Source organism: Octopus sinensis, linkage group LG11 (genome assembly GCF_006345805.1).
Source record: "Octopus sinensis linkage group LG11, ASM634580v1, whole genome shotgun sequence".
NCBI classification, from domain to species: Eukaryota; Metazoa; Mollusca; class Cephalopoda; order Octopoda; family Octopodidae; genus Octopus; species Octopus sinensis.
In genome coordinates, this window is record NC_043007.1 from 48,145,061 (window position 1) to 48,162,009 (window position 16,949).

Here is a 16,949-nt window from a genome sequence, read left to right on the forward strand (position 1 = left end):
CTGAATACAGAGGGGACAAATACAAATGCAGAGCTTTTCTTTTCGAGGGTGGAAAAAAATAAAAAATGTAAGATTGCGATCAAAAGGGATCGAGGGGAGGAAAAAAAAGGAAAAAAAAAGAAAATCGTGTATCACAGAAATAATGGTGTAAACATTGATATAACAAGATTAGGTTCATCCGTGGGAAGAAAAGCCTACAGAAAAGACCACGGGAACCCCAGTCAGGGAGGAAATAAACACATGAGGTCAAAAATGCTCTCTTTCTTTCTTTTTTACGATCTACAGGATCATGCTCAAAATGGTTTCGTTACTAGCACGCACCATCTTTGCAACATTCACCCATCTTTTTTTGAATCTTTCGCGAGACAAAACTTCCCTCTCCATTCTCACCTTCCTTTTCAAGTGGTACTTGAAAAAGTTGATGAGCGATTGGCCAGAGAGGTAAGTGTTTGTCTCTAATCCTTTCGCTCGAGTCCACCACACACATTCTTTCACCATGGCCACCAGTACGATGAAAACTGCCTTGCCTTCCCGGTTGAGGGAAGGGGGCGGAGCAATTCTCACGATAGACTCGGCCGATAGGCGGATTCGTCCCACACGTGACAGCAGCCGTTCGGCATAAGCCCACAGGTCGGAAATGGTTGGACATTGCACGAGTGCGTGCAGAACGGTTTCGTCGCTCTGACCGCATCTCGGGCAAGTCGGTCCAGTGTGTCTGGAACCGTGTCTGTAGAGCTTATCCCGAACAGGTAATGCTTCTCGATAGCACTGCCAGGCCAGGGATCTTTGGTGATTGTTCATAGGTCCCGGCCCGAAAGTTGTCCTGAACAGGCGGGTCAGGTGTTCCTCGTCGACGCCCAGACTCTGCCCGAGTTCGTCGTCGCACCTCCCCTCCACTAATCCTCTATAGAATGCCTTTGTTGTGATGGAGTCGCACAAGTTCGATCCCGGACGGCAGAGTTGCTTGAGAGCAACGCGACACTCGCGGTACCATTCGCCTAGCCTCGGTCTCTGCTTGATCCATGACTGTAGTTCGTCCAAGGAGACGAGCTGCGGGAAAGCGCGCCGCACAAAAGGCGACCACCCCTGTTCACCGTTGTCTATGAAGCGCCGGAGATGTCGCAGTCTCAGCGCATGTCTGTGCATCATCAACCACGGCATGCCCAGCCCTCCATTTAGCGGGTGTTGGCAGCAAATGGATCGCCTAACCATCGGAACGTTTCCCTTCCACAAGAAGCGGAAGAGTATGCGTTCCAGTTTGGTGATGGTAGGGTCGGGACAAGGCACGACGGTCAGACGATACTCGATGACGGATGCGATGTACGCGTTCGCCACCTCCGCCCGACCTTTTAGGGATAGCTTTCTCTCAGTCCATTTCTGGGTGAGAGTAGCCACCCTAGTCGTTATTTCGCCCCAGTTCTTCTCCATTTGGAGGTCCAGACCGAACCAGACCCCGAGCAATTTAACCGGTCCGTCCGTCCAGCGTCCCACGATGGAGACGCTGTTGGACGGCTGTTGGAAATTATCTATGACGTCCCCATTGTTTGGGTCTTTCTTGATCAGTGCCACTGCTCCTCGCTTTACAAAAGCAGGAATACTCCCGTTCTGCTGCCAGTTGCAGTAGACAGCTGCCAAGACGCCTCCAAACAAGTCTGGCATATGAAAATAAAATTCGTAGGGCAGACCATCCAAGCCTGGTGACTTGTCTCTCGCGCAGCCTACCATCGCATCCTGTACATCCGCAGCTGTGATATGCTTTTCACAAGACTCTACCTCCCTTGCTGAGAGTCGTGGCAAGGCATGCAGGTAGGCACTAAAGTCCACTCTGCTTTCTGACTCACCACTTGTCCCAAACAGTTGGGTGAAGTGTTGTTGAAAAACCCCACACATCCTTTTAGGCTCGAGCAATTCGCGCCCCTGTTCATCTATAAGAGACTTGATGGTGGCTCTGTTGCCTTGTTGCGTCTCCACCACTCGGGCCTCTTGGGCGGCTCCAACTCCTTCGTTCCTCAGAGCACGCATCCTAGCTCTGACAACGCATCCCTCGTGTTTGGCGTTGAGGTGTTGGTCGAGGGCCAATCTCGCCGCCAGTACGTTGGACGCGATGCCAGTTCTAAGTGCCTCTTCTAAAACCTTAACTAATTCTCCCTCTATTCTATTTCGGTCTAATGCTAGGGCTCTACTGTATCTGACTGATTCTGCTTTAATCGCTTTTTTTAGGGCATACCACCATCTGTTGTTGATGATGGTACCCGTCAAAGCTTTCTTAACTAATGTGCTGATCCGGTCCCTGTAAACCTGTCGTGCTGTAAAAGACGCGTTCAGTTTCCAGTAACCAGGACCCTGCCTATGTGTCTTATCTAAGTCAAGTGTACAAGTCACAAACTTGTGATCTGTGTAACTGACTATATGAAATTGTGGACAACCTACACTATTTTTATCTATTGTCCTACAGAATACTCTATCTAAGTATGATCTGGACGACCCGATGCGGTTACTCCATGTCCACATTGGCACATTCGGGTGGTCCAGTCGGTACCTGTCAGACAGTTGGAAACGTCTGAGCAGGTCTTTGAGGCATTTGCATCCCCTTCTATTGCTATCTCTGCCCACGTAGTCTAGATGCGTGTCCAGGGTGGCATTCCAATCCCCCACTAAAAGTAAAGGACGAGACGTTCCCATGAAAGACTCTAGACGTCGAAAGAAATCTGGTCGGCCTGTTAAGGATGGAGCATAAACTGCTATCAGTCGAAAAGCACACTCATTGCTGCCATCGACATCCAAAACGACCAGCCTACCCTCCGGGTCTAGGAAATTTGCTCTTACTTTGAGATCCAGACTCTTCCGGATAAGCACCGCGGTGCCACCTCCGCCCATTCTCGGTAGACACGGAGAAAAATAAATGTTGAAATGTGTACCGAAAATGTGCTGGAGTGCCCGCAAGCTGTGGAGTCTGGTCTCACTGATGGCTATGATATTCAGATTTAGTGACTTGATGTCATTTAACAGGTAGCCTTGTTTCCAAGGCGACCCCAAGCCACGTACATTTATACTACCTATTCTGAGCATGTTCCGATAAAAGTGCAAAAAAGGAAAAGGAGAGAGAAAAGGTTACTTGTTTTTCGAAAGTTCTGTCTTTCACCTCACGGTCTTCTTCTATGAGGCTTTTATACAGTTTTTTCGATGAGTACTTTTGAAATCTCCCTACTGCATCAGGGTAAAGAGATTTCAGGGTGCTGTATGTGTTCTGTGTCACGTGTATTATTTTAATGTGTTGTGTGTGGGTGGTTACTTGTTTTTATGTCGTTTTCAGTAATGTTAGTGTTTGACCTAATGTGTTCCATTAGGTCGTGGTTGTTTGTGTTTATGGCTGTCAACATTTTTGGGGGGTTTGATGATGGTGTGTTTGTGTTGATGTGTGTGTTTTCTGTGGATGTTTTTGTTTCGGGAGTGGTGTATCTTCCCGCTTTGTTTGTTATTTTTTCTTTTCTTTTTTTTCCCCTTTTTCTTCTCCCCCCTGTGGCTATTTGCCAATCTTCCGTGTCTTCTTCGTCTAATGACAGATCAGACGAATCGGAGTCTGGAAGAGGGAAAGTATTGGGGTCTATTGTCGACTGTGTTGGTGTTGGTTGGTGAGCGTTTGGTTGTGGTGTATGCGGTTTTGGATGTGGGGTTTGGGTATTTTGTGTTTGAGTGATTGTGGGTATTGTTGTGTTGTTTAGGGTCTCAATTTTGTGGGGATTTGGAGTTGTAATTGTTTCTTCATTTTTGCTGGGTGTCTTTTTGGCAGATGTCCTTGGTTTGGGAGTTGGTATATTCTTGGTTGTTGTTGTTGGTGATGCTGCTTCTGTTCTTGGTGCTGCAGTTGGTGTGGTTGTTTGTTTGGTGAGGTTTGTTCCTGCAAAAAGTGGTGTGGGTAGTAAACCTTGTTTATTTGTTTTTGTTTCCGGCTGCTGTTGTTGTTGCTGTTGTTTTCTTGCGGCAGATTTGCAGTCTTTTTTGAGGTGTTGCTCACTGCCGCATATGTAGCAATGTGGTCTTCTGCCATCGACAACCACATATAACTTGTGGTCGTCTGATACACATATCTGGGTGGGTATTTTTTTTTATATCTTCATGATGTATATGTAGAAGAAATTCTATTTTTTTTCCCACCCAGTTTTTATGCTCTGTGACTGTGGTTTCCAAAATAGTATAATTCGCCATTTTTACGCATAAGGCCTTTACAAGCCATAGACTATTGGCTATTTTGGGGACATTGTTTAGAGTGATCTTAGTCACTTTCTGTCCCCGATAGCTTGGTGTAAGTTGGAGTTCATCTGAGTGAAGAGTTAGCGTTGAGAAATGTCTAGCTAACTCTTCGGTGTAGAAAACAACTTGTATGTGGGCAAATTTGTTCCACCAGGTTACATATTCTTTGTGATCCCAGATGGGTTTCAAGCACTTCTCTATTTTGCTTGTGTTGGCCTTCTCTGGGATTTTTGTTTTTTTGTTAACTATTTTATAAATGATTGTTCGTCTTTTTTCATTTTCCAAAATGTCTTCTGGTATGTTTATTTTTACTATACCTTCTGATTCTGTTATTTTGATGTTCGTGTCCTGTATTTGTTGAGCCGTAAAGTATATTGTTGTTTTTTTTTCTTTAATCGCCTCAGCGAAATTTGTTGTTGTTTTGTTATTGTTGTTGCTTGTGGTGATGTTGTTGTTGGCTGCAGTTTGTAAAATTGGTGTGTTTGGTTCGATCGTGCAAGTAGGAAGGGGTGGAAAATTGCCTGCGTACTTTAGTCCTGCACTAGGGCAAAATTCGACATTTTGTTTGCTTGTCGTCGTTATTTTTTCACTTGTTGGTGATGGAGTGAGCAGTGGTTGAAGGGAATTGTTGTTGTCGTCGTCGTTGTTGTTGTTGTTGTTATTGTCGTTCTTGGTGACGGCGGTGGTGTTGGTAGTATTAGTAGCATTGACGGCACGGTCTTTGGTGGCGGTGATGGTGATGTTGGTGTTGTTATTGGTGGCGATATCTTTAGTAGGGATAGCAGTTTTAGTAGCAGATTCTGCCATGGTGTTAGTGGTGGTGGTGGACTCACTGATGGTGTTGACGGTGCTTGGCCTTGCGACCTTTGTTTTGTATTTGTTGCTGTTGATGGTGGTGGAGTTGTCAGGTTCGGCGTATGCTAACAGAGCATCCTGTTTTTCTGTTTGTGCGTCACGCTTGACTTGCACCTCAGCCTCGTGGTGGCCAGTGGCCATTTTGGAAATAAAATGGCTAAATGAAACCACGAAGGCTATGAGAATTTTTTCTTTTAAATTTTGCCCACAAGGGGCAAAATTTTGTGTCGATATTTATCAAGGGTTTACAGTGGATGTTGTTGCACAACTTTTAAGCACAAAATGTTTGTCAATATACACTTTTAAATAGTCAAAATAAATGATTACCTTCGGAGCTGAAACGACATCACATCCGTCAATAGAGAGAGAGAGAGAGAGAGAGAGAGAGAGAGAGAGAGAGAGAGATAGAGAGATAGATAGATAGATAGATAGATAGATAGATAGATAAAGTTCAGGTAAAAACCCTGTAGAATGCTATGCAAAGCTTGTCTGCTGTCATTGGCTGCCTTATGACATCATACAATGGAAATGCTCCTACTACTGAATATACATCTTTATAAGATTTACTTTCTTAAAATCTTATAATTCAACAGCTTCAAATGCTGAAGTGTTGCTCACAAAAAAAGTATATAGCATATTATACATATTAATATAATATACACAACTTATTGACACCCAGGAAATTCTCATAGATTTAGAAAAATAAAATAAGCTCTGATGAAGTATATCAATATAAATGTGGTGAACATGATGAAAGAGAGTATGTGGGATGTTAGAGTTCCCTAGATTAAACTCTATGTATTACTTGGAAGTAGACGATGGTAGGTATAAAGTTTTAAGTCTATTTTCAATTTTACAGATCGTCTGGGCCAGCTCTGCTACTGTTGGTTGTGGATACACTGCTTGCACGAATATAGGAAGGCTGTATGTATGTAACTATGGTCCAGGGTAAGCTGAAACCTTCAAACACTTTATATTTCTCTTGTTATTTCATATCCATTCTTGTTTTATCTCAAGCAGGTTTTTGAGGAAGGTCATTCCAGCCGTGACCATCTAGCCTTTTTTTAAGTATAGTGTACATTGGGCTAAGCTTTCTAATGTGTTGATCCTTTATAAAGCTTGAAGTGTATGATTTGAGTGTAACTTGGTTGTTACATCTAGTAAGCACAGTGCTCACACAGATATCGATTTTATGTTGTTAATAAATGAATTTGTCACATAAAACTTAAGGAAAATTTACAGAAATGCGAAACGAATAATACCATTGCCAGCTGTTCTATTAATGATAAAAAGCAGTACATCAAAACAATGACAGAAACCATTGATAAATGTCAGCAGTCAAGTAAATATATGTACATACACAAAATTATTGTACTTGAACAATCAAATACAATTATAATTTCTTGTTTGAAAATATTATTGCCCATGTAATATATAAAAAATAAAACATCAAATATTATTATTAAGTTTGAAAATGGAGAGATCCAATGGATACAAATTAATTTATTAATTAATGAACATCTTCGCCTACAATTGTTTCATTTTGCATCCAGTTTAAACTACAAAATACATATAAATATATAATCTTTCATTTCAAAATACTTTGGGTGGAAAATTATCAGGGCATGAAAAAGGACAATACAAAGATTGCATTATGATCTGTTGGAATACTCCAATATATATATATATATATATATATATATATAAGGTGGTGCCCTAGCATTGCTGCAGTCAACTGACTGAAACAGGTACAAGGACAAAAGAATATATATATATATATGCATATGTATATATGTGTACACACATACGTATAAATATATGCAGCATGTTCATATGGATCAGACTGATTTCATAGAGCTGGATGGCCTTCTTATCACCAACATTCACCTTATTCCAAGTAACAAAGAGCGTCATTTACATGACAGTGACACTTACTAACAACTATTGCCCGATGTCAAGACAATGAGACAGGAAAAGACACACACAAATATATATATAGAGAGAGAGAGAGAGAAATACACATATACGAGAAAATGCTGAAAAGTTCTTACGTTAAGGGCCTAATTGGAGGACCAATCTTCCAAGAAAAAACTGAAGAACTACTGCGATAAGCATGTGAATCTCAGAGGAGAATATGCTGAACAAAATCATAACTGATCCTCCTGTATTTTCTTTCATCCAAAGTCATGAACTTTTCGACAGACCCTCATATATGTATATATATATATATATCGTTATCATCATCATTGTTTAACGTCCATATATATATATATATATATGTATATATATATATATACACATACACACAAATATATACACATATATACACATGTGGATAGATAGATAGATAAAATTCAGGTAAAAACCCCGTAGAATGCTATGCAAAGCTCGTCTGCAGTTATTGGCTATCTGATGTCATGATACAGTTGAAATGCTCCTACTACTGAATATACATCAGGAATTCCATAGTATATATAGAGTTTGTGGAAATAGATAAATGATTGAAAATGTAATGACAATTGTTTTGACATATTTCTACACCCATATTGCATTGGTAAGGTGTTGTATAATCCTTATTATGCATTCAAAGTGTAAAATACAGCTCTGCAGGTAATTGTTTAAATAGGTCCTGCTTTAAATCCTACTGTCATTTCATTCAGTCTATGAATGCATAACCAAAGTGATGTTTCGTTTTAAGTAGTTTACAGACAAAACTAAACTCATAGATATAATGAAAGACAAAATACAATTATAATCAAAATGCAAAGTGATAAAGTGATAAAAACTGATCATTTCAGTACTTAGCAACTGTTTCTTTGTTTCTGTGAAGGATCTAAATTATCCTCCATCTTTTGCAACTGGTTCCATTCAACACAAAACTTAACCTTTTAACCTTTATTTAAGGCTAATTTATTACCATCTGGTTTCCATATCCATATTTGAAACAAGCTTTCTTATGCCATTGATTTCTATGTATGTTTCTTTCTTTCTTTGATTTGAAACAGAAAAGCACAAGATGGTGTTAGATGTCTGAAATTATCATTGTAGTCGGGGTGGGTGTTCAGAGCGTGTTACCACTAAAATAAGAATAGCCTGGGCAAAGTTTAGAAAACTTCTACCCCTACTGATGACAAGAAGCCTCTAGCTCAGAGTGAAAGGTAGATTGTACGATGCATGTGTACAAAATGCCATGTTTCAAGGCAATGAAACATGAACCATGATTGCAGAGGACATGCATAGGCTCGAAAGAAATGAAGCTAGCATGGTCCACTGGATGTGTAATATCAGTGTGCACACACAACAGAGTGTAAGCACCCTGAGAGAAATGTTGGACATAAGAAGCATCGAATGTGACGTGCAAGAGAGACGTTTGTGCTGGTACGGTCATGTACTATGGATGGATGAGGAGAGATGTGTGAAGAAGTGCCACTCCTAAACAGTTGAAGGAATCCAGGGTAGAAGTAGACCCAGGAAGACATGGGATGAGGTGGTCAAGCATGACCTTCGAATGTTGGGTCTTACAGAGGCAATGACGAAAGACCAAGAGCTTTGGAGATATGCTGCAACTGTGAAAACCAAGCAATTAAAGTGAGTTCATGGCTCTATCCTACACCAGTTTCACATAACCAGCCCCAGCCCATTCAAAAGTACCACGGATCATAGCGTGACCTGCTGTGCTTACCTTGGATCATAGAGCAACCGGCTGTGCTTGAGGAGACCTATTGAGTCAAGTACAAAATAGAAATCAAATGGAAATTGTAGTTGTGATACCCATGCAAGTGGCACGTAAAAAGCACCATCCAAATGTGGCCAATACCAGCACCACCATTAACTGGCTTCTATGTTTGTGGCACATAAAAAGCATCAACTGATCATGGTCCTTGCCAGCCTCCTCTGGCCCCTGTGCCGGTGGCATGTAAAAAGCACCCACTACACTCACGGAGTGGTTGGTGTTAGGAAGGGCATCCAGCTGTAGAAACACTGCCAGATCAGACTGGAGCCTGGTGCAGCCTCTTGGCTTCCCAGACCCCGGTTGAACCATCCAACCCATGCTAGCATGGAAAACGAATGTTAAATGATGAGGATGATGATGATGATATTTTTCCTTTTGATTTTTAGAGAATTGACAGTTTAAAATTTTTCATTTTGTATGTTTCAGAGGAAACAGTGCTTACTCTCTTAACAGACCTTATAAATCATGTGATGGCCCTACGCAACTAATCGGTGAGGAAATCTTTTTATTGAATACACTTCTAAACCTTCATAATGGAATGTATAAGCCGGATGTTGAGCTGTCATTTTGTTGTGTGAATTCTTTAATAGGATCTGTTATCCTTTTGATACAAACCCCCTCTCTTGATACTGTCTTTTGTGTTAAAACTAAATACCAGCTTAATAATCACAAAGTTATTTTATCAAATTCTTCATAATTGTAAATAAAGATTTCAAATTTTAGCACAAGGCCAGCAAGTTCAAGGGGATGGGGTAAGTAAATTACATCAACCCAAGTGCTCAACTGGTACTTATTTTATCAAGAGACTAACTTCATTAATAGGTCAAACTTGCCATATAGGAGACAAGTGTATTTATTTACTGCTTGGGAATGTGTGCTGTAAGACAAATAGCCAGTAGATATTAAGAGTTAATATTAACATGATGTAGGTTGTTGGTAGAAGTATATGTAATTAAGAAAGAGCAAAAAAATTGTCAGAAAAAATTAAGGTGTCAGTGGGTTTAGGATTCCAGTTGACTGATCACTAAGTCACTGGGATTATGATGAATATTAGAAAGAACAAATAGCAATAATAGTATCATTATAGTTTCATGAGAAAAGGTTTGCAAGAGAACGATGGCAGGTTCTCCTGCACTGTCTTTTATAATTTAGTGTAGCACATGAATGACTCGAGGAATGATGGAGAAGGTACTGCAGAAGATAATAATAATAGAAAAGGATTATACATGCACAGACATGTCTGCATGGTTATGAACTTTCCTTCCCAACTGCATGGCTTAGGGTTCAACCCCACTGCAGGGTACCTTGTGCTGAACAAAGCCTTGTGAGTGGATTTGGTAGATGGGAAGTGAAAAAAGCTTGTTGTGTGTGTGTTTCTGTGTGAGTTTGCATGTGTAAAGAATAGCATTCTGATGGTTGATTTTCTTGCAGTCCACCACAAAAGCATGGTCAAGACTCTTTGAAAATTCTTCACATGTAGCACACCATTCAAAACAAATGGCTCATTCATGCAGTGTCATATATTTCTACCACTCTCCATAAAACATGTTTGAACTGTCTGAGATTTGTTCACTAGGCTTGGGAGGTTATTAATTCGCTTGGAAACAGGAAGGGAAAGTTAGTAACAGGAAGGGCATCCTGCCATGAAATACACTGTTCCAATGGTCAGACATGATCAGGCAAATCTGAACAGACGATGAGTCATCAATCCACCTTCTTACAACTTGACAAAAGCATTGTTTTTTTACAAATATTCCCATTTTTAGTTTTATATTTTTATCAGAAATGCATTATAATTAAAATGTAATTTCTGACATAATTCAATAATGTAATATATTAAGCCATGAAAACTTTCTAATTTACTTTCAGATTGTAAAGGAAAGGTTTGTCTGAATGATGGTTCAAGGATTGATAATGGTTGTAATTGTAAATGTGGTAGTTCAAAATACTTTTCTCAACCAGACTGTTCAAGTAAATATATTTATTTAATATTGATACTTTAACTATTTATATATAATAATAATAATAATAATTAAAGTACAAAAAGAAATCCCAAATTGTACCATCCTTTGTACAGGTGAGTTGGCAGTGTTGTATGTATATTGACAACTGCTGTTGGATAAAGAACAGCTTATAATGTTGATGGGACCAAGCCTCCCAAAATATGATGGTGATTGAAACAAATTGTTATATACTGTAGCTAATCTACCCAAACTACCATGGGTGGAGAAATATAAGATAAATTGTTGTTGTTGCTGACGTTGTTGTTGTTGTTGTTGTTGTTGTTGTTGACGTTGACGATGACGATGACGATGATGATGATGATGACAATAATGATGTAGACGAAAATGATGGTGATGATGATGATGATGATGACGATGATGATGACAACTATGACAATAATATCAAATAATAAGAAATTTGGACAGTAATTAGTTCTGAAATTATCATTGTGAGTTTTGTTATACATTCACTGTTTCTGTTTAAGTTATATTCTGTTATTATGTTCCTATATAATATGACATTGACGGTTTTAAACAAAACAGATTAGCTTTAGGTAAACCTTCTCCATCATCATCATCATCATCATCCTCGTCTTCATTGTTGTTGTCATTGTCTTTATTATTACTGTTTTAACATATGCTTTTCCATACAGTTACAGGCTTAAATAAGTCCCAATGTGATGCTTAATACTATTTCAATTCAACATCAATTAGGCTCAACATCATGAGAACTGTCTTTTCCAAAACTTCACACATCTTTCTCACTCTTCTCTCATCTGCATCATCATTTTCTATCACTTCAAACTACTATTTCATCTACCAGTCCTCACCAATTCACATCACTTGCCCATAACCAGAACATTTCTCTCTCTTGGATACATTGGCTGATGTCTTCAATGACACATCCCATATATCATGCATGTGTCATTTCTTTCCAACCTCTGAAATAGATCTTCCATACTCAGTCCATGTCTTTATCCCACAACCTTTTGGTATCACACATCTCACACTGCCTTTATGCAGTCAACCTCTCCACAAAGAATCAGAATGAACAAGTTCCTCATACTAACAACTATTTTTTCACCATATCTAGCTGTTTTGTTTATTAAGTCACATATGCATCTATCACACCTCAAGAGACCCTACTTACTTCTTTTTTGTATTTCACACTGTTTACATTACATATACATTATAGAATTCCTGTAATCTCTATAACTAAATATTGAGTAATGCTACTTTTTGCATAGAAGTGAAATTTTGTTTTCCCTATAAAGCCAATTCCTCATTTTGTCTCCTGTATTAATTTTTTGTTCTTTATAGTGAATTGCTCTCTAGGCAAAGATAATGGTTACTGTGGTTCATTCTACAAACCAGAATGGTGTACTAAGTATGCCAATGTTCCAAACCTATGTCCCAAAATGTGTGGAATATGTCCATGTAAGTAACTTGTATTTTTATGCTTTTACTTCTTCCTTCCTTCTCTAATAGCAGCTCACAAAATACTCTAATCAAAATTTGTGTGACATATATTTTATAAAGACAGATTAGATACTGAGCTTTCTGAAGTCAACAAGAAAAAGACAACCAAATGCAAGCTGTAACAACACTATCTGCCATCTCTTCCTTGCTATCTCTTGTTCCCATCTATTTTGTGCACAATTTGTCTTTCACAAACATCAATGATGTCAATATTGAAGAACATTTCAGAAGCTAAAACTGAATTGTTGTGATAGAAGTGTGTATATGGAAATAAGCTGCAACAAGATATAGCTAGTCCAGTTACTTAGACACAGAGGTATCCTATATATGGTAGCAATATAACGTGTGCTTTATATAGGGCCAACAACTAGCAAGAGTTACAGGTGTGAAGATAAAGCCTATTATTTAAATTACAGTTAACAGCTGTTTTATAATTTATTATAAAGTATTATAATGTAGTGGAGGCACAATGGCCCAGTGGGTAGGGCAGTGGACTCACGGTCTTACGATTGCAGTTTCGATTCCCAGACTGGGAGTTGTGAGTGTTTATTGAGTGAAAACACCTAAAAGCTCCACGAGGCTCTGGCGGGGGGTGGGGAGTGAAACCTGTTGTACTCTTTCACCACAAATTTCTCTCACTCTTTCTTCTTGTTTCTCTTGTACCTGTATTTCAAAGGGCCAGCTTTGTCACACTCTGTGTCACACTGAATCTCCCCGAGAACTACGTTTAGGGTACATGTGTCTGTGGAGTGTTCAGCCACTTGCTAAGTTAATTTCATGAGCAGGCTGTTCTGTTGATTGGATCAACTGGAACACTCGTCATCGTAACCAAGAGAGAGCCATTTGTTTTTGTATAATGTATTATTGTGTGTGTGTGTATGTGTGTACAGAGAGGGACAGTGAGAGAAAGAAAGCTGGATCTATATACATGTGCATGCATATCTATCTGTCTATATATATATAGGGATTGGACAAAATAATGGAAACACCTTAAAATTTCAAACAAATTTACTTTAATATGGGGTAAGACTGCCTTTGGCAGTAATTACAGCTTGAATTCTATGAGGTATGGACTCTTACAAAGTTTGAATTGTTTCCAAAAGAATTTTTGCCCATTCTTCAGCTAAAACAGACTCCAGTTATGGAATACACTGCTTTATCTTAAATACTTTTTTCATTCTCAGATGCCAATTATGGTTCTGATTGGACTACAGATTCAACAAAGCCAGTAACTACTTTTGGTAATTACTTTAAACATTTCATTGTATCAGCTATTTGTAGATATTTTTTGAAATGCATACAATCAAGTATTCGTTTCTAAGTCTTTAAAAACCTTATAATCCTTTTATTTATTTTGCTGTTTTATACATGGATACACACACACACGCGCACACACACACACAGAGTCACACACACATACGCACAAACATTGTAAACCCTTCACTTAATGAAGATCCTATAGCTACACCAGCTCATTCAGAAGCACCATGAATTCAAATATGACAATGGCCACAAGCTACAAGTGACAGCTAAAAGAAAATGGTACAGTTTTTGACATAAACTTGAAGATCGCCAAATATTCTAGACTATAATTGAATGCTTCCAAGAGATGCAACATCTACAGAGCATAAAAGAGAATATTTTTGAAGACCTTTCAGAAAGCATGCTCTTAGCTTAATGCCAAAACAGAAAACTTCACCCACTATATGCACAAGAAAATATTCATACTCAAGTCCAGTACTTCTTCATAGGACTCTAATCTTTCCCAAGTATGCTCCTTTCCCAACCGAGCCTTATGGCCAACATAGATCCTTTATGGGTCTTTATATTTACAAATTTAGTTCCCCTTCTAAAATATTCCCAAATCTTTACATGGTTTCTGGATTTTTCCCAAACTTCCTCCTCAATTTACAGTTTTCCCTCTTTTCTTGCCCTCTTTCTCTCTATCTTTCTCCCTGTCTCACTCTTCCCTGTCATGTCTTTAATATTTAATACTTATACTGACAAGTGTTTTTGAGAGTTGTGTCTGTATGCATGTATGTGCATATGTGTGGATCCTACACACAAATCATATGGTGAAAAAAGAGATAACTTTCTCCTTAGAACAACAGCTCACTCTTCCAGAAAGGATTGTAGATCCTCTTAATACAAAAAAAATGCAAAATGTAGTTTCCCAGGTTAAAATTTCCTGCCTGTATGCTCTTAATGAGATGAGAGATAACTTCTGAGTAATCATAATGGTTGGTTGAAAATTCTGATCACAGATAAATCTTGCAGCTCAATGAGGTTCCAGATTTTGACCTAACTTATTGTTGCCATTGGATGAATTCCTGTCAACAAACATCAAGCCTTTGTTTGCTGATAACCTAGATGTGCCCATCCTGGAGATTGCTGGCTCATATACAATCTCAGGACATGCAATTCCTGCTGATCGTAGAAATTACAGGAGGAGGTGTTTCCACTACATGGACTGTCTCTTTGTCTCTGGCTCAAAGTGATTAAACTAACACTCATCCTGGCTTAAGAAACGTTTATGGAAACCAGCTGGATCTGCCTGAAAAAATGTCAGATTTTCTAGTGATGTGATCAGCTTGATATACTCTTGCAGTCACCTTTGTCATTCTAAGCTCATTGTAGAGAACATTCTCAATTCTCTCATGGGATATGCACATAGCATTGACTATTTGATTTACAATCAATCACCATCCATCAGCATGCAGTGAACATGATCAATGTTTCCCTCGGTGGTAGCACTTGTAGGAAATCCAGATCTTGCGTCATCTTCAAGTCTCTCCCTTCCTTCACTAAATTCAGCTGCCCACTTTTGCACTGTTGATAAAACTTGAGTGTCGTTCTCTAATGTAGTGAGCGTGTCTGCATGAATGTCCTTGGGGTGCTAAAGCTATTTTCTGCAGGTGTTTGATAATACCACGATGCCAAATTTTGTCGAGTTTCAAGAAAATTTACTACGAGCTATTGGGTTTTGAAGTCTTATTTGAACAGTCAGATCCCAGTTTGCCTGGAAAGAAATAATGCAGTTACCAATAAGAACGACTGAAATAAATGCGTGTAAGATCTCACAGTTCTAGCATCACATCTTCATAGTCAGCCTGTGAACCTTTCAGCCCAGTTTCGTATGTCTAGATTTTCTCTTCGATTCAGATTCCAGTTACAAATTACTTCATATAGACTTTGTATTCCTTTTGTCTCTCAGGGTTCTTCTACTTCTTTGAAGTTCTCTTTAATTACTACTGCTTTGTTCCAGCTACATCAACTAAGCATACCACTACAGTTGCTACAACAGCTACTACTACTATTCTTGCTACTACTATTCCTACTACTACTGCTGCTACAACTGTTACTACTATGGCTTCTACTGCAACTGTTATGTTATCCACTCAGGTGAGACATTTCATTATGTTATTCCTAGAATACTCTTTAACATTAATTAAAAAGAAAATTTGATTCCCTCTTTGTTAGTATAAAAGTGCATTATTTTCTGCTAATCCCCCCAGTAACCTCTAGCAAATATTAGCAACTATATAAAAGTATACTGTATATCTAAAATCTGATATGAAGCATTGTTAATAAGATTATATTATTTTCCACACTATTTACCTCATGTTTTGTGTCAATGTTTTAATATTTACAAACACTTTCAAATTCTGCCAAAGTTGACTTTGCCTTTCATCCTTTCGGGGTTGATAAATTAAATATCAGTTGTGTACTGGGGTCGATCTAATCGACTGGCCCCCTCCCATAAAATTTCGGGCCTTGTACCTAGAGTAGAAAAGAATATTTACAAACATTTTATAGCATGTGTTGACGTGAATTCTATCTACTTGGTATAGCTATAAATATTGAAAAAATATACTCTGAAGATGAGGTTATCTAGCTGGAAAATGGGATAAAAATGAAAAAAGAAAAAGACTGAAAGGAAAGAAATTCCAAAATAGAAGCTCTTCATCTCACTTCTCCTTCCCATGGCCAGTGGGGAATATATTGTCTCTTTAGGTTTGTCATGACCATTTTCATAGAATTAACTGAACTGTGTACTTGTAAATACTGAACTGAAAGTTCTTGATTTGGCATTTACACACACACACATGCATGTATACATATATATGAATATCTCTATATATATAAAACTGAGAATGTGTGTCTGTCTGTCTGTCTGTGTGTGTGTTTCCCTAAAACTTGAGAACTACAATTTCATTCAAATTTTACATATGCCTTACTTAGGGTCCGGGGAGTGTCATCAGCAAAAAAGATTTTGAACTTTTTGCCTAAGGCGAGCCCACAGCAATATCATATCTTCTCCACTACGATTCCCTAAAACTTGAGAACAACACAACCAATTCCATTCAAATTTTACACATGCCTTACTCAGGGTCCATGTAGTTTCATGGGCAAAAAAAGTGTTCAACTTCTTGCCTAGGGCGAGCCCATAGCAATATCATATCTTCTCCACTATTTCAGTATTACGTGTTAAAAGTGAAACAAAAACGTTTCTCTATTTTATGTCAGATACTTTCACTTTAACAATAAAAATAATAATAACAATTGAATTATATGTAGTAAGTAATAATTAAAATCAAACTAAAGTATAATATAATCATAACATAACA

The 16,949-nt window shown here is 38.6% G+C and overlaps 1 protein-coding gene across 4 annotated transcripts in view; it reads left to right on the top strand.

Moving 5' to 3' along the window:
- Window positions 1-16,949, top strand: part of LOC115217114 — a 295,576-nt gene that overhangs the window by 242,049 nt on the left and 36,578 nt on the right. For 3 of the 4 annotated variants that reach the window (XM_036507465.1, XM_036507464.1, XM_036507466.1), the window contains 6 exons: window positions 5,969-6,054; window positions 9,266-9,330; window positions 10,709-10,810; window positions 12,163-12,279; window positions 13,506-13,562; window positions 15,587-15,723. In XM_036507465.1, coding sequence (XP_036363358.1) covers window positions 5,969-6,054; window positions 9,266-9,330; window positions 10,709-10,810; window positions 12,163-12,279; window positions 13,506-13,562; window positions 15,587-15,723 — 564 coding nt within the window. Of the gene's footprint in view, window positions 1-5,965; window positions 6,055-9,265; window positions 9,331-10,708; window positions 10,811-12,162; window positions 12,280-13,505; window positions 13,563-15,586; window positions 15,724-16,949 lie in introns of all 4 variants that reach the window. The other variant, XM_029786713.2, reaches the window with a different exon arrangement.